General features: G+C 32.4%; 1 protein-coding gene and 1 long non-coding RNA gene across 2 annotated transcripts; both read right to left on the bottom strand.

Annotated features, from left to right (window-relative positions):
• Positions 1–642: 642 nt before the first annotated feature.
• On the bottom strand, positions 643–6,979 carry LOC127705841 (toll-like receptor 4). Its single transcript, XM_052210189.1, has 2 exons — positions 6,937–6,979; positions 643–3,021 (listed from the first exon to the last, which is right to left on the bottom strand). The coding sequence occupies exon 2, from the start codon at positions 2,753–2,755 to the stop codon at positions 647–649; it is 2,109 nt and encodes a 702-aa protein (XP_052066149.1). The 5' UTR covers positions 2,756–3,021; positions 6,937–6,979; the 3' UTR covers positions 643–646.
• A 12,776-nt stretch (positions 6,980–19,755) lies between these two features.
• Positions 19,756–21,609, bottom strand: LOC127705918 (uncharacterized). Its single transcript, XR_007984113.1, has 2 exons — positions 21,463–21,609; positions 19,756–20,173 (listed from the first exon to the last, which is right to left on the bottom strand). It is a non-coding gene; the product is annotated as an uncharacterized LOC127705918 (long non-coding RNA).
• Between the last annotated feature and the right edge of the window lie 525 nt (positions 21,610–22,134).

Here is a 22,134-nt window from a genome sequence, read left to right on the forward strand (position 1 = left end):
CCATCACGAGTTGGTTGACCATTATGGAATAGCCGTTTCACAGATGATATCGGATATGTTCCTTATGTCGTAACTACAATACCCTTCCCTTTTCACGAATGTGACTTACCGAATTAGACTATTACCGGATTTGTAATAACATAAGCAACACGACGGGTGCCACATGTGGAGCATGATCTGCTTACCCTTCCGGAGCACCTGAGATCACCCCCAATTTTTGGTGGGGTTCGTGTTGCTTAGACTTTTGTTTTCTATGTTGTGTCATCTGTACTATTATTTGTCTGTTTGTCTTTTTATTTGGCCATGTCGTTGTCAGTTTGTTTTCGATCTATGAGTTTGAATGTCCCTATGGTATCTTTCGTCCCTCTTTTAAGTGTTAACGAGATAATAAAAATAAACACATACGCTATTATTATTCCTAATGGTGTAAAACATGCTTTACAATGTTTAATTGTGTTCACTTAAAACATGTATTATCTTTCGGTCTATAAAAAGATATTAGTTATTCATTACGTCTAAAGAATATTGGGACTCTCCTGAGATCAGAAAAAGTTACACATGTCTCACATTACTTAACCTATAGATGAAGCTGGATTTCTGACAACCCATTTAAAATTCTTCACACAAAAAAACATGTACATATTAATTATGACAAGACATCTTTTAGTTTCTCCCAAAATACAATATTTCCTTGTTCATCGTTGGGATATTCGATGTAAGAATTTTGTTGAACCAGTTCCAGCATTACTAGTGGCAAATCTTGTGGTCGAAGTTGTTCATAGAAGACTAGAAATAAAATGTTCTGACCCCCGCGTGAATAGATACTCTCCATTCTAGCCATATTAAATTCAAACAGACAGTAATATGACTCAATAAATGATCTTGTTATAATACAAATAGTTTTCCTGCTTTCGTGAATAGAGTTTGTAATGTTGTGTGTAATTTCTTCGCCCGGCACAAAGTCACGTTGATGAATGCAAAGTTTTATACCAGTTTTGCCTTCCAAAATAGGAATACAATCTTTAATAATAAATGTTCTTTCGTTATCAGAATAAGATATAAATGCATCGTATTTATAACTTTGTTCATTCACGACCTTATTGTATCGCTTATATTTACTTCTAGTCATATAGTAGATATACCGGAGTCTCCATCGATACCTATATACTAAACCAACCGCCACAACTATAACGGTTGTTATAATTGAAAGAGATATGCCAATTAGAAGTGCAGTATATGAAGAACATCCCTTTTCTAGCAATAATATTGTATTTCTAAATGAAGCTAATGTTAATTCAGTTCCGTTGGAAAATTTGCATATCATTTTTTTCATTCGCCTAAAATATTTTCTTTTGTGAATTATCCACTTAAGAAATGGAAGCGTATCACAACTACATTGCAGAGCGTTTTCTGATATATCTATTTGCATGTCAGATTTATCGAAACATTTGTCCAAACTGTCCATTGTTTTTCTACCAAAGCTTTGAATTCTGTTATTGGACATATCGAGCACTTTGAGCGTATTTAAATTTGACACATTAAATGTGACATCCATTAAAAAATTGTTGCTTAAATTTAATATTTCTAATTTTGCATGTCCATAGAAAACTGTAAACATTAAATAATATAGTTTATTGAAAGATAAGTTTACTTCAGTTAAATTATTGACATCGGAAGCTGAATATCTGTTTGATTTTAGGTATATTCCCAAGTTATTTCTTTCTAGGTTTAGGTATGACAAATTCTGCATAAAATATCTTATCTCTCTTATCTGATTTCCAGAAAAATCTAAATGGTTTAATGTTGAAGGCAGAATATCAGCCCCTGTTGACCCTGTACCGGCTTCAATAACACTATTTTCATTCAGATATATTTCTGTTAACCCGCTTGGACTTAAAGTCACGAAAAATGATGCAGGTAAAAAAGAATATATGTGAAATGTAGCTGTTAATACCAATATATCTATTTTTGCTGTTCCCAGATCTGTAACCATATCCCAATAAAGTTCATTTTTCATCATATAAACAGCATCGAAATTCAAATATTTAAATTTACGTCCACTAAGTGCTCCAACTTCATACGAGGCTAACGTACAGCTTGATAAATCAAATGATTCCAAGTATGGTACATTTTCTAGTGTTCTGTTATTGAAATCCATATAACAAAGCCCTGATTGTACTACACGTAACCGCTTTAATGACAGAAAACCTTTTCCAATTATAAAAGCCCCAGAATTGTCATGAAAAAGGTCAATTATTAACGTTTTTAATGATAAAAGGTCGGACATCACATATTGCGAAAAGCTTGCAAAATTTAATTCTGAAGAATCAACGTTTGTATTTATAATATTCATATATGTCAAAAGTTTCAAAGGTTTGAAGACTCCTTTAGGAAAGGCCTCGAAGTTGAAAGTTAGTTGGTTTGTTCGTAAATTCAATTTTCGCAATTTTGTAAGTCCGATGAATGCGTCCGGTTCTAAAACCTTTATACCACAGAAGTACAAATTCAGTTCTTGTAGATATTGAAGATTACCAAATGATCTATTCTTTATTATTCCTAAAGGATTTAAGCTAAAATCCAGATAGTATGTTTCAGTAGGAAACGTCGGAATTGACCGAATATTTCTAGACGAGCAATTGACATGCAATTTAGAATGTACATCTTTCCAACACAAACAATTATTGTTTAAAACACAGGACTTTCTTCTCAAAACATGTACAACTATCAAGAGAAGTTGAAAGCTTGTGACCTTCATAGTTGACCACAAAACAACAAACCTGTCAAATAATTTGTTTTATATTTTTTTCTCACCTGGAATACTATAAAATTATTTGAATATGTTGATGGCTTTACACGTTGATATGTTGTGTTTAATTTGTATTTACAGACTTTTTTCCAAAATTTTATTGAAAATTGCTGTCATCCTATTGTTTCGCACGTATTCTTTTGAATATACAGTTTTTCGAAATAATGGTTTATTTCAGTTTATTTTCCTCGAATAAGAATATCTTGTATGCAGTGCTGAAAAAATATAAATAGTTATAAATCATAATATTATTACAAAAGATTCATATGGAATCAAAATAGGGTTGACATTTATGCAACATGTTTAAGTTTTAAAGATTTTTATCTTAATCTATTTCCTCCTTATATAATTAACTTATTCTTAATCTTATTTTATCAGGGAATCTGTTAAGAAAGAAAGTCATGTAAGTATTCTCCTTAGTATTAGAGTAATTCGACATTTTATAAACAGAAGATTAAGTAAAACTACCATATCCATGAAATTTGGTGTCAAGTGCTGACTTCTGGGCTTATGATATTCTCGTGGACGAAACACCCATAGAAAGTAGCATCGACCCAGTGGTTAAAAAAAATCATCATAAGTCATTCTTTCTTCCGGTGGTTTCATTTCAAATGCTCGCTAGACTCTCACAAACACTACAAAGTTCAATTAGATTTTATTGTATGATTTCTTGAAACGTGATAGGAGGGTGGTTTTTATATAGTTGCATAACTGGGCGGCAGAGTCTTCAAACAACTGTGACTATCATATCTAGCTATCTGTCATATTGATCACATTGTGACTCTGCTTTCCCAATTAAATGGTACATTTTCTTTAATTCTTTGTAATCCTTCAAGCAGGTTGACTGTGCATGTTTTTTTCATTATCATTGTGGGCGTTACCTTTTCGTCTTATGGTCTATAGCAATTGGGTGGTCGAATGAATAGTGGTTTAACAGAACCACAAGTTGTGCTTGTATAAAGTTTGCCAATCTGGACTGTGTGTTAAGCAGATTTGTTTGATTTTGTTAGCATATGTTTATTGGATAGAAGTTGATTGTTGTTAATTTGTGTGATCTGTTACACTGCCCAATACTTTGTTTATAATTCCTATAATCATTTTATATACTAAAAGAAACAATCTGATGACTAAAGTTATTCTAGTGAAAATACTGATGATCATGTATGATGATTTTATTTTTTTTTGTCGTATATAATTTCCGTAATTTCAGTTTCGAATGCACATTGTCATGTGTTAGCTAAGTGTTTCCCTCCGCCTTTTTGTTACTACTTCCTACTTGGACTTAAATGGAGTTTAAAAAATACCATTCATTACTCTCTGAATAACGACCATTGAAAGATATAAACACGTTCAATAAAAAAGTATGACCATAATACCGAACTTCAATGTCAAAAAGGGGAAGGCAGTCCATAAAAACAGACAAAATCAAACGTTATAAACCAACGGAATAATACCTTTGTAAAAGAGACAAAATTTACAGCCACACCTTCTAATCTTTTTAGTCTGAGGGTATTTTCATAAAGGATCCAATATTTGAAAGTGAATCTATTTACAATTTATATTTGAGATTTGGGATTTGGTCCAAACTATGTTACCGTTATAAATGTTGGTAGTGGGAACCGCAACAATCCTTGAACATTGAAAAAAGTTAAGTTATTTTTTGTAGCATCATCAGGGACGTTGTTTAATTGGAAAAAATCTAAATTGTGGATTATGATTGGCAGCACAAACGTCTAAATGCTTCCTAACATATAATGATTCTACAGCTGCATCGAACTCTAGTGCGATTTTAAACTTCTCCACTCGAGACTCTCCTTTTCAACTTGATAATTATTATTAGTAAAGATGTACCACGCCTTTCGAAGTTATTTGAAGCTTTTCTTTTTTTTTTTCTCCCCCTTTTCGCGCTCTGATCTTTGATTTAAACGAATGTGTCCTATTCCTGATTTTGACATGTCGACAGAGTGTTGATTCAAATGGTAGAATGCATGCATAGTAGGAGACGCTAGTCCTGTCGACGAACCCGGTCTTGCTTGTTTTGGAGTTCGCCATTCGAGTCAACACTCCAATTTTCTTACATACATGTTATGGCGTTTACAATGGGTTGATTAAGGATAGATTGATAATTAAGCCGGTGAATGTGTTTGGCAAAGCAGACAAAGGGAGGCGAATGTCTTCTGCACCGTTGTATTTATTATCATGGAGGTTCGTGTAGCTCTCTTTTGTTTTCTTTTTTCCTCTTATTTTAGAGTTTTTTTCGTGCCATTAATATTCAGGAATGTATCCTCCTCGTGCAAAGCTCTGACTCCTTGTCCGAGCTTGTTTTTTGTTTTTGTTTTTGTTTTACCAACGTCTGTAGAAGGTTTTGAAATTTCCAATATTTTGCCTCAAGCCTCACTGAAGAGATATTTTTTGTCGAAATGTGCATCTGGTGCAATATAATTGGCACCATCAATGGTATTACTACTACTGGATTAATACATCTGCTCTAGTAGACTATTAGGCCACTAGAGTAGGGCCAGCCAAGCTGCCAGTACCTTGGGACTGGCACGACAAAGACGAAAATTGTTTTATCTAAACATGTTAGATTTTATGTTATAAAATTTCGAAATAATGTTGAAATAAGGAATGTATCTCCATTATGCATAGCTCTGATTCCTTGTCCGGGTTTGGGTTTGTTCAGCTTTTAAACGTTATTTTTTGGAATTTCATATATCTTAGCCTAGAACATCACTAAAGAGACATAAGGAGTCGAAATGCGCTTATGGTGCAATAAAATTGGCACCGTAAATATTCAATACTTAAATTTGTGTTTTCTTGGTTGAGGTTTGTTGCGTTTTGATTGTTTTTCAACCTTTTTTATTTTGGCCAATGGCCCCCAAGGGTGACTGGGGTATAGAAGTATGGTCACCATTGGTCTTCCTCCGACCGGCAGTAAAACCCGTGCTAAAGTGGGGCGTCCGTTTGGCTGTGCGGGATGTACAAATTTGCAGCCACGTCCGGTCAGAATGGGGACGTTAAATCCGATGCCTCGTGTAAAAAGAGTGCCACGCTCTTTGCACGTTAAGAACCCTTGCAACAACTCTTTGAGGGGTCCGTAGGTGACCTGTTGCAAGGCTAAATTTCTGTCCCTATCCAATATACCCTCATTTCCCGTGGCAGTCTAAATTTCTCCGACCTTAATCCCTTAATCTATTACAGAACCTACCTATTGTATTTATTGTGAACTTGTTCTCGTCCTGAATATGCATGAAATATTTGCCACTGGACGTTAAGCAACCAACAATCAATCAATCAATCAATCATTTTGGCCAATGTTTTTTATGCTCCTTTGGACTTATGGTTGTTTTTAATCGGTTGTTTTCTTTTCCCCTCTACCTTCTTGTATAGACTAATTTTCATTGTGCGTTATTTACCGTACCGTTTGTGATTCATTTTTTTTCTGATGTGTTATTCGACGTTTGCCTTTCGAACAAAACAATTTGGTCATTTTGGACCCAGTCACTCACCCACTTATATCTTATCGGAGTTGATGAAGAATTTGTTTTGGATATATTTATTCTCGAAATACTGATAATAGTGAACGTAACTCAGAATTTGTATAATTAAATGCTTATTAACAGAAAAAAACTGTTTTTGTAGATTTTGTTTTTAGTGTTATGATGATAGAGCGGTTTATGACATACTGTTAAAATACATGCACCATAGTGTATATGAAATAATTTAATAAATACTTTAAGACTATTGTACTGTCCAGGAGAGCTGATATCCCGAATAGAGGTTGATTTTATTCTATGAATAATTTCTATGTTCGTATGAGTAGACGACCAGACGTATATAATTGAAGAATATTAAACTGTCGGTATTATTTTCATGTGTTGTAATAACGGTAATAACGGTCTTATATTGCAATGAACTCCAAGTCTCCTTTTTTTTGTAGTAGATTGAAATTAATGAATTTACAATACATTTCATTACCTTTTATTTGCAGAAGATCACTTATCTTTTAACTTTTGTTTATTCAAAGCACGAAAGTCGTGAGTGCCAATGTAATATATATAGGTTAAAAGTATGACGTTCTCGATATATTTTTTTAAATAATAATAACGCAATTCCATTTATATACTTACAAACAATAGACTCAGACCATCCGTAACTGATACTAAAAATGTGTGTATATGTATATATATTGCTTTAATATTTTTAAAATGTCGCCGATAAGTTCCGTTATTTCAGTTTTGAAAACAACAATACTATTTGTGAATTGAGTGTTTCCCTTTCCCCTTACTTTTATTTCCTATTTAGATTTAATCGGGTTTTTGAAAATACCATGCAAACTTTATCGCTTGTAACTGCAAAAAAATTAGCAAACAATAAAAATTTTGCTATGTTACCCTCAAATTAACATACATTGTACAACTAATTATTCTGATCTACAGATAAATTGCAAAGGCATATTTTGAAAACATAATATTAAAAAAAATCATTTACCATGCAATCTTCGACGTGTTAACTCATCATAAGTATCGCAAATATCGAATGGATATTAGGACTTCATGACGTCAGAGGAACAGAAGCTACTATCATATTGTTTTCTTTAGAGAAGTGAGCTCTTTGAAAGTAATCAATCGCTTGAAAAAATTAAAAAAATATCGAGGCTGCAGTAACTGTAAATATTCTTTGAAACGGTAATTTTTACATTTTGATTCTTTTCCATTTTTTTTTAATGTTGGTTTTAACAATTTTTGTAATATTAACTTTGCTTTTCCATTGTCTTTATACATGTATGTAATAATCATCCTCCAAAAAAAATGCATCGTGTGAAAACATATAAATTATTTCATATTTACAACATTATTTAAAATACAGACACATGCATCACATTACTCTGAATTTTGGCAAATTGGTTGTTCAGTCTTAAAAATTCATGAAAATGTCAAACTTTATCACAATTCAGTCCATAGTGTCCTTTGCGTTCAGTTGACATCCCTTAAACGTCAATATATGTTTGCCTACCTTTAGCCTGTAACACTGTACGGACCCGTTTGGCATATACTTGATCAATCGACGAATACGGTCTTACCGATTTTTCCCCTATTCTTACTCAATAGCCTGATGCAGTTCTTGCAGAATCTGCGGTGCTGGATGTCGTCTGCGCGCACGATTATAAAGTCATCCAACAAATAATCTATTTGGTTCAAATCTGGTAAAGTGGTCCATGGGCGCGCTTTTCTGATTGGTTAAAAAATCAACAGTAGCACTAGCTGAACAGTAGTTGAATGTTTCTAGAGAAGTTATGGCACCCACATCATTACACTTTTTCCGCCAAATTTGACGTCCTCAATGGCGCAGATCTTTGCGAACCTCTCATTCCAGTGCCGATATTCATTTATACAGTTACATGTGTTTTATACCTTTTATACCCATTATATTCGGTCAAAGATAAGGCATGATTTGCAAGTGCAACTGCTCTAATTAGACCGGTACGCCTACCTCGTTCAGCGTTACATGTGCCATATTGCGTAGTTTGAGTACCTTGCTAATTTGGATTTTGGCCATATTGATTTATCAGGACAACAGCCATTTCAATAGGATTATTCATGCCCCTAACCTAAATAAACAAACATGCCAATGCATAAGTCGCATGAACAATAATATTTATTAGTCGGCACATATTGATGATTTGTACATGTTTTTGCAATTTGTTTGTGTACAAATTGGCTATGTCAACTTACCAAACCTTTATCCTTTTTAGTTTGAAAATCAGACGCTTAATCGTAGTGAAATTGTTATATAAAATAACCTTTATTTGTGAAAGAAAGGCTAGATTTAAAATAAAAATAAATATACAAGAAAGGGTTCATTATTTGGCTGCATACAGGGAAATACGTTGTAGGTTGCCTTTTGCATGGGTTCTTTGAAAAAAAACAAGATAATTTCATCTTTCCTATTTCGTAAATATTCAAATTTGAAACAGTTTTCCTCAGGATTACACAAAATATTTGGAAATATCCGCCAAAGGCACTTTTGGCACGTCAGTTTGATATCTCGGACGAGTAAGACTTGATAATGCACATGTTTTATATGATTTATAATTTTAAATCCTCAACTATTGGAAGTAATTTAATTAAAAGGGCCAGTCACGTGACGCAGATCCAAAGAATAAAGTTCCTAGGATTTTTTTATATGCTAACCCGGATTGATCAAGTGCGCTCACCAACCACTCTCGGGAGATTAAATTAAATTATTTCTAAAGCTATGCCATGTAAAGATTTAATTCAAGACGTAGGTTTGCATTAAAGTTAATGCAAGATTTTTTAATGAATTTACCCCTACTATATTAAAAAAAAGGAAACATAAAATAATCTATAAATATTTCGGATAACAGATATCTTTCATCAGTATGATTATGATGATGGCTAAATGAATTATATCAATCTATTCTCATTTAACCATAACAATCTTGACAGTTATACAATTAAAAACGGAACAACGCTTGTATAATTATAAAATTATAATAAAGACGTAGCTTAAGTATTTACAACAGAGATTCCATGGATATGCTTCTAAAAGAATAGTGATGTGCGACATGAACGGTACAATATTCCATTTTGTAGATGTTTTGAATTTTTTTGTTGGTAAACCCCCAATTTCTTGTATATATATTCCTTCAAAATCAAACCTCTATCTACCAGCTTATTTTTAAGTGTAAAGAGAAGTCAGGTGTTCGTGGTTGGTGTGGTTTGTTGTACTCGCCGATGTGTTGGAGATTTGGTCTATCTGTTTCATTTATTAGTGTACTTATATTCTTCATTTAGGTTATATAGTATTTACTGTTTATCGTTGTAGAGGTAAATTCTTTTAAAAATCTTCCATTGACTTCAATGTTAATCTTGAAATAAATCTATATCTGGTTAGGCTTTGGAAATCAGAAGCTTTTATATATCATTTATTAAAGTACAAATGTAGCCCCATCTGCATTTGCAATGATAAAACAATAGGGTTATGCGGCATTTATTAGCCATTCACATGGCATTGTTTACAAACATTGTAGATTCGCACTAAATTCCTACACAAATCTTATTACTTTTCAACCCTATAGTAAAAACAAAAATTAAATGCATTCAACTTTCATTTTTTTTATTTTTTTAACCCTTGTTTTGATCCATTTATCAAAAAATATGTATTACAAACATTATCCACCAATCAGAAGATCACAGGACTTCAGTGTTATACAGAAAGCTCTCCACCAAATGGGCTGTCCTTCCTTGATAAGTATGTTTTTGATTAGGGGATTTTTTTAAGGGGGGAGGGGAGAGTTCATGTGACAGCATTTATATGCCTTTTTAATATCAATAGGGTTTTATACTACTTCTCAAAGTGTTAAAATATGTCTCTATGTAAAAATATTTTATAACAAAAGTATATTAATAACAGTAACATCTGATTATTGATTTTGAATACTGAAAAAGGACAACACATGTTTATTTATAATTATAGTCGTATCTTAAATAGTTATTATTCAGACTTGTTCATTGTATAAAGACAAGATAATTTATCAGATTTTGAGGCAAATAATTGATTGTAAGTATGATTTCTTCTCAATAACTAATCAAAATTATAATGTGCAATAACTTGAGTGAAACTTCATCATGTTCATATCTATGGTCAGTTTATTCATTATGTTTAAACAAATATTTTGAAATGGCCCCACAATCAAATATAGAAAACATTTATATGCTTCATTTATGATGTTAAAAAGTCCATAATGAAAAGGAAATAACGAAGAAACAAGAATATTCCACAAATCTCAATACATAACACCTATTTGAAATTACTTCTCCAATAATCCCTTGTGACTTTCGAGAATGTTTCGCACTTCCTTCTCCACTATTGACAACGAGTGTGTAACTTTTGTTACAATGCTTTGATGGCTCATAGCAGGGTACTACATGTCATGCAATATCTGATTGGCCGAACTCTAAAACATTACTTAACTCATATTCATCGGTTCTAGCAGCTTTTCTAATCAAAACACTCGACTAAATGCATAAATTTGAAAATAGGACAAAAGAAAAACTAAAAGACCACCAATAAAAAAAATACACATTGAAAAAAACAAACACGAAATAAAACACTTAAAATAACAAGACATCATTCAAAACAAAATTTGGAAGCTCATATGATTCAAATATTCAACTCTTTTAATGATATATTAGGTATGTATTAATTAATCAGCCCAGTTATATGATTTTCTTACTTTGATTCACTTGAATGACTTTTCATAGCGTACTGGAGTTCGCGAGATTGATACCCGGCCGAGTCAAACGAAAGATTTTAAAACAATTTGCTGTTTCTCTGCTAAAGAAGGGGCATTCAGGAGTTGTGCAGACTTAAGACTGGTTGGCTCGGAGTGTGTCCGGGTAGTGTGACATGTCTTCGGACTGTTACCTTATTTCCAGCAGGTTAAAAAACCGGCTGGCCAAATTAGAACTCGAATAAATCAAAGAATATACTGACAACGCAATGGCAAGCGAAAAACGACGAAAAGACGAACAATTCCAAAACAAAATACATAAAAAAAAACTTAACAGTGAGCAACACAAACCCCATTAAAAGTCAGTATTGACCTCATGTACTTTATATGGGTTAGCCGTTCTTGTTCAACATGTGGCACTCTTTGTGTTGGCCATACAAGTACACATCCAGTGATCAGTCTAATTTGGTGATTTCTAAACCGAGGAAAAGATAACAAACTTAAAATTAAGTATTCAAGACACATGATTCGTCTGAAAACGACTCAACAGTGGCCTGAAAATAAAGTTATATACAAAAGTACGCAACGAAGTTAAAGAATAGTAAAAACCAAAATGTCAAAGATACGGCAGCTCTTGCCTCTGAGTTATAGATACCTTTAGAGTTTCAAATGATTTTTACATTGCATTTTAATACAATTAAGACTAGCTGTAAAGCTCATCATAGACATCACGTTTAAAGTTACGCCAGCAATGAATGAAACATATAGGATGCATGATAAACAACATGACCTCAATAAGGCAGTCAGTTTTTATATCTTAATCTGAGGGAGACTAACCTTTTTTAAGTAACAATCAATAATACTTTGAAATGAACATTTTTCCAACGTCTTTCTGCACTGATTAAAATCTAGCGTAAAAAATGTTTCTGGAAAGACATCACCAGATATATATTAACGGAGATGTGGAGAATTCGTCAATAAGACAGCAGAAAAAAGAACGAAAAATCAAAAGACACATCTAGAAGTCAATATTTAACGAAAAGTGGTGAATATTCTACATTATTATGTGATGAAATATTTTTTTTCTATCATCATCATTCCTATTGTAACTGAATTTACGATATAAAACAAAAACATGAATATTCATATTGTTGTTTAAATGAAAAATATGACGAATACCAATGTAAACATATGTATACATAGCATATGTCTGATTTAACTGTATAATCATTGTAAACGAAAAATGTAAAAAGTGCACGTCATCAAACATTTATACTTGTGAAGATAATTTTAAGCAAAAATGAATTATGTTTTTGACTAAAATTCATATTAAGGTAGAAACATACAAACGGATATTTTATATTTATATTGTTCAAATGAATCAGATGACAAATATAAATGTTAATTTATAATTAATTTATGTTTAGCATGTGTCTCTGAATTAACTGTATATGTGTACCGGTAATAGGAAATATGAACACAGGTTTGAACGATACTTAGCTGGATCATCAAGATGTTCAACAAACCAACCTAAAGTGAGCTCAGCAATTTCGTTTATTGTTTGTACATAGATCAGGTCGTTAGTTTTCTCGTTTGAATTGTTTATATTTGTCATTTCAGGGCCTTTTATAGCTTGCTATGCGGTAATGGTTTTGCTCATTGTTGAAGGATGTACGGCGACCTATAGTTGTTAACCTTCTACGTCATTTTTGTCTCTGTTGGAGAGTTGTCTCATTGGCAATCATACCACATCTTTTGATTCTTATATTCTCTATTAAAAAAAGCATTAAAGACAAACCTCATTATTTACCATGTTGAAAAATAACTTTTATTGTTTTTGACAAATGCAAATGTTTATTCTGATTTACCGCCTTGTTTTTCATTGTTTGCATTTCAAATTCTATCATAAGTAGTAATACGTGTAACCCCTAGTTGTATTTACACATGTTGTAGGAGCTACAACACGTAACAAAGGAAATGCACTGCCATTTGAATTTGGAAAAGAAAACATACAAGTTAGTCGGAACAAAAATATCTGGATTTATGTTACCATAATGCCAATACTTTTAATTGTTTGTTTGTTTTTTTGTTTGTTTGTTTTTTTGTTTGTCTGTTTGTGTGTTTGGTTGTTTGTTTGTTTTTCGGTTTCTGAAAAAAATGGTACTTTTTTTTCTACCCAAAAGACTGTTGGTAAATTAATTCATGACAAAACATATGCTTTACTATAATATCAATTCAGATCAGTAAAAAATGATTTACCTTTTTAATAATGTTCTGTTTTTAGAAAATGCTGGTGTTTTGTCTCCTTACACTTCTGCTTTTCAATACTGGAGAGCTCGTTTTGTCGAATATTGTGAATGTGGAATTACCATCTCAGTTTGCTGAATGTACCAACAAGTTATCTACAGCTAGACATCAATGCATTTTGGATGTGTTTGATAACATAACAGATCGGATACCTTTGAAGAAAGAAGCCATGAAGCTAATATTGCAGCAAGATTGTTATTGGCATCCATTTAAACGAGTACGCCGTGAATGTAGAGCGCTGTCACAAATGGAACGCAATGAGCTTTGGGACGCTATAAATGCTCTTAAAAAAGACACGGTAAGTTTTTAGTTGCGATAAGATGATCATTTGATATTGATTGGTTTTGGTTAGGGCAAGAGGATTTAAAAAAAATAAATGAATGTTTTGTAATTGTGACATTGTTACCGACGAAGATGTTTAACTTGTACCATGGCGTGTCAGTTTACTTTCGACTTATGAGTTTGAGTGTCATTTTGGTACCTCTCTTTTGTGATGTCCAGTGAAACCTGTCTAAACCGAATCTTTCAAAGAACAAAAACCTGTCTTAGACATACAAGTTCTTAAGTCCAGAAATATCAAATTGTATGTGTCGTGAACCTGATAAAACCAAACGTCTGCTAAAACCGAACAAAATCTTAAGTCCCGTAGAGGGTTGGTTTTAACAGCTTTCACTCTACAATCAATACTGAACTTGAATAGTAGGTGAACAAATACCACATTCTTTTCACTGCAAGCAATATGACAAAATGATTATTTGAAATATTCAATGGAAAGCCAACTTTTGTTCATCCACAGAGTAAAGAACCGAATGTATATGATTGGTTTGCAGACTTCCACACATTACGAGCAGTGTATTCTGTTCACTATGGCCCAAATTTCTTTGGATGGCACCGATATTATATCTTGCGGTCAGTATTTATGACTATATTCAAACATATGTATTCTTCATACCCGATTTTTCGTACTTTTAAAAATAAAATGGACAGCGAAAAGAAATTATATGTGTACTGATTCATAACATTTAGCAGGAAAAATGTATAAATAGGGCAAATTATTCATGAGGTTTATATAACAATTTCGACAAACAAAGTTGATGAAAGATAGAAAATGAAATGCTACAGGTGTATAAATACGTAGTAATGTCTGGTCGGAATGAAGACATCTAGTGTAGAGGGATGCTCACACTCTTTGCATGTTAAAGACTCTTGCAACAAATCTTCTAGTAATCGTAAATGCCTTCTTACAGGACAAAGCGTAGGCGCCTTTCCAACATATTCACTTTTTACGGTGACAGTCTTGTTTTACCTTTTCATCTCTTTCGACCTTCTTCTACGTATGTATTAATTGTTGCTTAGTTCTTGTCCCGAATCTGTTTGAAACATTTGACTCCGGACAAGCAATCAATATTTAATCAATCAATCACCAAATGTCAGTATTCATCATAGTGTGTTATAAGAAAGTTTTATTCGTGTAAAATTCTAAATGTGTTATTCTTTTATCTACATTTCTTATCATTTTTCTTGCTAGTATTTGATCTTTCATAATTAACAATTTATACAATGTTTTAAAAATATTATTTTGTTTACAACTTACAGCTTTCTTTTTCAATCCCAATAAAGAAAAGAAAGAATGCAAAAGGCTTTTTTAATTTTCCGTAATCAATATTGCTATTTTTTATAGATTTGAAGAACTGTTAAGAAAAAAGAACCCGAATGTAACCTTGTGTTACTGGGATTCTAGATTAGATGACGTCATGAAAATACCTCCACACACTGTTATGTTTACCGACAAGTTCTTAGGAAATCCTTGGGGAATAGTAAAAAAAGGACCTTTTGCCTATTGGAAAACAATCCGGGGTGTACCGCTTAAAAGAGACCTTGGTGCTAAAGGAAGTTTTATCACGCATGAATGGATAAAGAAGATTCTTGCTCAAGAAAGTCACTCTGCCATTAGTGAGCCGACGGCAGAGGAAGGTTTCGTATTTGAAGAAATTCACAATTCTATTCACGCAGCAATAGGTGGGCAAATGAACGATTTCAATACCAGTTCTCAGGAACCTGCATTTTGGATTCACCACTCGTTTACAGATTCTGTATGGGAGAAATTTTGTCAAAATATGAGAAATAAAGGTAAAGACCCTCAAGATGATTATGTCACAAGGTTTGTTAGCAGCATGCAAATGCCAGAAAAGTATATGTATCGTTTGACCCCGCTGAAAAACATTGATGGCTACAGCAATTATTTTACCAAGAACATTTATCGATATGAAGATTATCCTACATGTGACAACAATTGTTTTAATTCGGTATTTGCAAAGTGTCACAAGGATGTTTGCGTCAGTGTCACAAAGCTCGCAGACGTCACGGAAAAAAACGATATCACCCGGAAATACCCGAATTATCTTTCCAGACCACAAAGAGATTCTAAAATTTTGTCACGAAAAGGGAATGTTAAAAAATGGGTATTTGCGCCGATTAAGATAGTTTTCCATGACTCGATCAAAAGGGAATTAATAAATAATTCTATTATAGGTTGCGAAAAAAAATATGCAGATGTAAGTATATGTAAAGATGCTGTTGCTATTGTCAAGTCAAAAGGGATAACATACAGCGGTTTATATACGGACTATATCAAGTGCGATATCACCATTCCAGTATGGACATATGTATTTGTTGCTATCAAAAATCCAGAGTTTGGGCCTAGCCAGACATATGTTAGCGTCACCAACAAACTTGGAAATGTATGTACTACATTATGTCTGAGCAAGGAGGGAGATATTTATGAACCTTGTACTGGTGTAATAGATGCCACAAAAACGGAACCAAAAATATTCGAAGATACGCTTGAGAATGCAGAAAAGAATGGCTACGCCTTTGATCCGTTAGCAGAAGATGTAATCGACAAACGTGTTAAACTGAAGTTTGTTTGCTATTAATTAACACGTGGTGTATCCATGTAAATGTTAACTTTTTGTCAATGTGCCACATAATAGTTCGTTTACTATTAAATAACACGTGGTTTATCCATGCAAATGTTAACTTTTTGTCAACTGGTCCTAATGAATAATTGAAAACTTAGATCTATGATGAATTCAATGACATCAGTTTCCCTTAGTAAACTTCCAATTTAGAGAAAAAAACGTACCATCTGACCAATCCTATGCCGTTTACATGTAACAGATGATTTAGTAAGCCAGGGCATGCTCCCGGTATTGTGGTGTCAGTTTTAAACTACTCAAAATGAGGAACGACGACTTAAAATACATTTTCACAAGTTCTTCTGTCGCCGTCATTGATTTGGTGATCGTTATTATGTATCAGTTCTTATTTCACTAGTGACGTTTTGATTCTGTGAAAGGTATTAGTCGCTTAAACAAGATTTTTAGAAGAAAAACAAATGTGTAGACTAAAATAGTTCCAACTAGTTTTTGTCAGTAAAACAAATAAACCAATAATAAAAACTGCTTGCATTTAATTTATTTTCATAGCACTAACAAATCTATGAATCTTCGGGCACACAAAAAGTATTGTTGTATAAGTTTGGGGTGACATTTTTTTTAAGAGCTTCAAACCCATTAGAATCAAGAATTCAATAAATACAATGGGTATCAATCATATTAGCTATCTCTAGAATAAAGCAAAGTGCTCTCGACCTAGAATTTCAAATTTGACGTTCCTTAATTGTGAAAAATAAATTAAATCATGTTCTTAGTAAGAGCTTAGCTTATCATATTGTTTAAGGCTTACTTACAGTTCAAAACAAAGAATTTCTATAAATGAGTTTCAGCTGCCCCGAAGCACTTTATCAACTTTACAGAATTTACGATTGAAATTGACCAAAAGTTGAATTTTAATTAATAAAAAAAATACGTTTGCAGTTTTCTTGTGCATTTAAATTGGTACCGTAAATGTTATCTAGAATAAAAAATTTCAACCTAATAAAATAAAGTAAAAACAAAAACATAAATATTAGCCAAATCTTTATTAACGAATACGCTTACCAAAAACTCAGATTGCTGTATCTGCAGTTGGTAAGAATAGTAATTTCCAATATTACAATACAATCAAAAAAGGAAATTGAATTAACTTTTAAATTTCATATAAAATGCATTTTATTTGAACATTTAAATTTTAGTCAATTATGAAGTATTAGATGTAAAGAGCTGGAAGAATAAAATACTTGCTGTTGAATAACATTCAGTTGTAACCCAGATTTTGAATTTATTGATTTGAACTGTAATTTGAACTGATAATTCCTGGATAACTTTTTTCATAACAGGCTGATCATGATATTCAGTTGAAATTAGACAAAAAAAAGAACTCTCTATATTGTTTACATCTGTTTATATGGGCTTTAAAAGTTTAATGTAGGTGCATAATCTAGGATTTTTCGCATCTCATATACGTGTTTTTATTAAAATTGTGTTATTGTACTTCGGTATATCTGTCACATTTTAAATTTAAGACATTTTTTTTACAAAACAGTCGATTGTGGTAGGTATAATTACATGTGGCTCTTTTTTGTGCATAAGCATAATTTCTGCCGAAACAAATTCCACAGAAAGATAAAAGAATGATATTTTTAAAGCATTAATTTGCATCTCTGTCCGGTGACATTTTTTTGTGAAAAAAAATCATAAAAATGGGCAATAATCTCATCGAAAACAGAGAGTCTCAGATAATTTTGAAGAAGTAGAATCCTGACTGTAATTTATTATGAAGCTTATAAATTTTCTACTATTGCATCGTAATGTTTTAGCATCTAATGCCGAAAACACGATTTATTAAAAGTTATCCGAAATTATTAGAAAGTCCTTACATTATTTATAAGACTAATCCATAAATGAAATGTTAAAAAATGAAGTCATGCATTAGTTATCAAAAGTGTACTGACAATGAAACGAATTCGTGATTAAAACCAATCAAGAAATGATTTGAGCCTTGAGCACTTAACAATATTCTTAGTTTATAAGAGAATAATCATCCCTTTTTTCATGCTAACGCTCATACTTATTCATGAAGAAAGGGATTATCATTATCTTGCATATGCATATCAAAGCTGCATTATGATTCATTGTTATGATTTGTTTTCATTTTCTAATGAACATAGCAGTATCTGTTTTAAACCATGTTGAATGTGATTTTTACCATTCCATTCCCGTAAGGAATAGTATTTTAATCAGGTATATTGATTAATTTGTTAAAACTATAATTCTTGCAAATCTATTGTTGAAGACTGACAAAAAAGGCAACAGTAGTTCAAAAGTAGTATACCGGTGTTCAAAAATTTATTAAAAGTTTTCCAAAATTATTAAAACGATTGAAGTTGACTAAAACTGTTATTTATATATTCGTAAAAAATACAGTTTTGATTGCAAAATCATATCTCTTCTAAACAAGAACAGATTCAACATATTTATAGACGAGTATATCTAGTGTTTACCTGTGGAAAATCCTTGATACCGGCGATTTTTTTTCAAGTACAAACAAAATATTCTTTTTCGACCCCCAAACTCCTCCAATAATGCTGCCAATTTGTATCATTACAAGTGTAATGAAGTGTATGTAGGCAATTATAGGCAATCGTGTCGCCTTCAACAATGAGAAAAATCCCATACCGTATATTCGTCTATAAAAGACCCAAACATGAAAAGTGCGAAACTATTTCATCTGAGAAAACTAACGACAAAACAATATACGAAAAACAAGTACGACAGACATGAACCAACGACAACATCTGAACTACAGGTTCCCGACCTGGGACAGACACATAAAGGTTGCACTTTGTAAATACAGCTGTTTCACAAACCACGCCTCTTTTGGGGAGATATATAATATTCATAGATATTTTGTTTTGTTTACGTACTGGTTCCCAGATATGATCCCTATGTTTCATCCCATAGAGACATAACTTGGGAATATTACAAGTATAAATACACATGAATAGCGGCGAAATTGAATTCTGAGGAGGACCAAGAGTGAAGGCAGCGGGAGTACATAATTTTAGTATAAGTTTAAACTCTTAGAAGTTCGGGGCACATAAATGTTGAAAATATTCCGCACAGTCCTATATTTTGACCTTTGAAAAAAATTGTAGCACATAATATGAACTTTCCATTCTAGGATATGTTTTTTACGGAACTTCATAAAAAAAGTGGCACAGTTTTAGCCGTAGAAGGAGTTTCTATGGGAAATTGCATTGTCTATATTTTCAGAAGTGCCACCTAAAGAATGTGCCGAGGATAAACATGTGTGTGCGCTCTCAACCTTCCCCTTAACCTGGGACAATGATGTTACAGCACAACATAAAAACAAACAATAACAATCAGTAGCAATGGGCTTAACACAAAATATAGGTACCAGGCACAAAAATAACAAAAATTAAAACAATTGACATTATTAAAATATGTTCAGATATCTCTAGGTTTAATGTGACAATTGTTTCAAATATTTCATATAATGAAATGCATACAGTACTCTTTAAATATTAACTTTCCTGTTTTGTTTTTTTGGGTTTTTTTTTTTTTTTCTTATAACACAGACGTCGTCGTAATCTTCTTTGAATTTGAAACTAATGATGAATTATTGTCAGTTAAATCTATTTTATTTGACCGTTTCCAGCACAAATTAGAAATTCTCCTTCTGAGAGAATTAGCTATAAAGGAACGGTAACGTTTATTACAAATAACGTAGACGACTGGATTCAATAATGGTGCCAAAAATAATAACGACATCGTGATCGAATGATATAAATCATCCTGCGTCTTCACATTTGTTACAATGACGTCATACAGCAATCGAACCTACAATTTCCCATAAAAAAATATATAATCTAAACAAAATAATAGCAAACATATAAACTTATATCACAAAAGCAAATACAAAATCAAGTTATACCATCCTTCATGCTTCGATACGCGTCAATTGATACATTTTCAATGAAAGCCTTAACATTCAGGAAAACAACAGTTAACTCCAGATTTGCGTGAGGTTCGTGTTCTTTAGATTTTTCTATAGTGTTTTGTAGACAGTAGTTTGTCTTTTTGTCTTTTTTCTTTATCCGTGGTTTTGACTAAATCTTTCATCAACTTATTGTTATGCAAGGGGCAAAAGTATGTTTTTCTCCGCCTGCGACCCCATACTTTTTGACAATTTTTTTTCTTGTGACTTTCAAATCCTATTACGCCACTGATGTCATGTTTATGTTAAAGCATGAAATCGATAGCATATACGTTTATATGATAGAAATCTGTAACTGCAGACCGTCATTTTGAATTTACTTGAGTCTCTTCAGAGCTAAATTAAAGACAGTGTATAGTTATGTTCGTGAACATGTAAATGAATACTATGTAAGTGCCTTTTCAGTCTAGCGTGTAGAATTTTCTTTATTACTATGGTGTGTTTATTTCGTCGGAATTGATCTGTAACGGAAATTTAGTGTATTTCTTCCAAAATAAACAAGTGCACTTCCAACTCCCTCAGGCGAAGTTAACCTTAAATGGATTTGGCTATTACTTTTAGGTCACTTTTGCTCATATCGCTCCCAATTTTTTTTCTGTACTTGTCCATCAGGGTTTCAAATGTTTGACTTTGAACGCTCCTGATGATGGTAAATCCGGAAAACTCTCCGGACGTGAACAATTTATAAAGTTATTTTCATTTTCATACTTTGAATACGATTAACATCGGTTTTATATTTATGTTTTACAATTTTCAGACGATTCTGGTTACTATTCATATTTTTGGGCTAAAATAGAGGTTGCATATAGACAAAGATGTTCTTATCCTCGTGTATTGACAACATTTTTATAACCCATTCACGGTTTTGATACATCCTACCTAATAAAAGCTACGTTTATAGTTTATACCTTTCCTTTGCTGTTGGATATTGCGTGTACCTCAAAATCAGACATAATACCCAAAAGTCAGTTATAGAAATTTAAAAAAAAAAATCCCCTGGAGTATGATTACTCTATATTTAGTCCGGTTAACTGCTTGAGTGCGCATTATTTTCATCTGTTGCAGGTTGTCTCGGTCATTTTCGATCAATATAACTGATTTGGTACTCTTTTAGTCTTTACTTGGTACTTACCAAAAAAGGAATATAACAAATACAGAATACTGCAGATACAACCACTGTTACGTTGGCGAACGCAATCTTTGTTTCTGTAAGCGACCGTCTAGTCGAGTTATCGGTATTTGTTGAATCGTTGTGTGAAATGGAATTTTTCTTTCTCATCTGTAAATACATAGAAAAAAAATGAAATATTAGTTAGAATGTATAAGGATATATCTGCAAATATATGTATATATATAATGGTGCTACAGTCGATATACACAGCATGACATTGTAATATTTTGCCTAACAACAAATAAAAACCCAATTCGTTCTTTGAGAGATTAGGAGGGTGGACATATGCGTTGATTGTGCTTTACGAGTTATTTATAGGGATAAATATGTAGGACCAAATTTCCTGTATTTATTCTACTAATTGATTTATTTGTCAAAATGTTCTTGCATTTTTCATAATATCAACAGTATTGAGTCTTCCTGGGTGATAGTATGTCAACCTAGAAGTCTTGGTCTAAACCGACATTATAAAAACAGAACTACAAAACAACTAACACAAATGTTGTAATTATAAACATGTAGTCAAATCAGTAATGCTTATTGAATATCTTAAGCTGTAATTTGGATAAATTATGATCATTTCTATAGTATTTATCTCAGAATAAGTAGAAGGGACATTCGTAACTCCCGAAA

Source organism: Mytilus californianus, unplaced genomic scaffold, assembly GCF_021869535.1.
Source record: "Mytilus californianus isolate M0D057914Y unplaced genomic scaffold, xbMytCali1.0.p SCAF_6, whole genome shotgun sequence".
Taxonomy (NCBI): domain Eukaryota; kingdom Metazoa; phylum Mollusca; class Bivalvia; order Mytilida; family Mytilidae; genus Mytilus; species Mytilus californianus.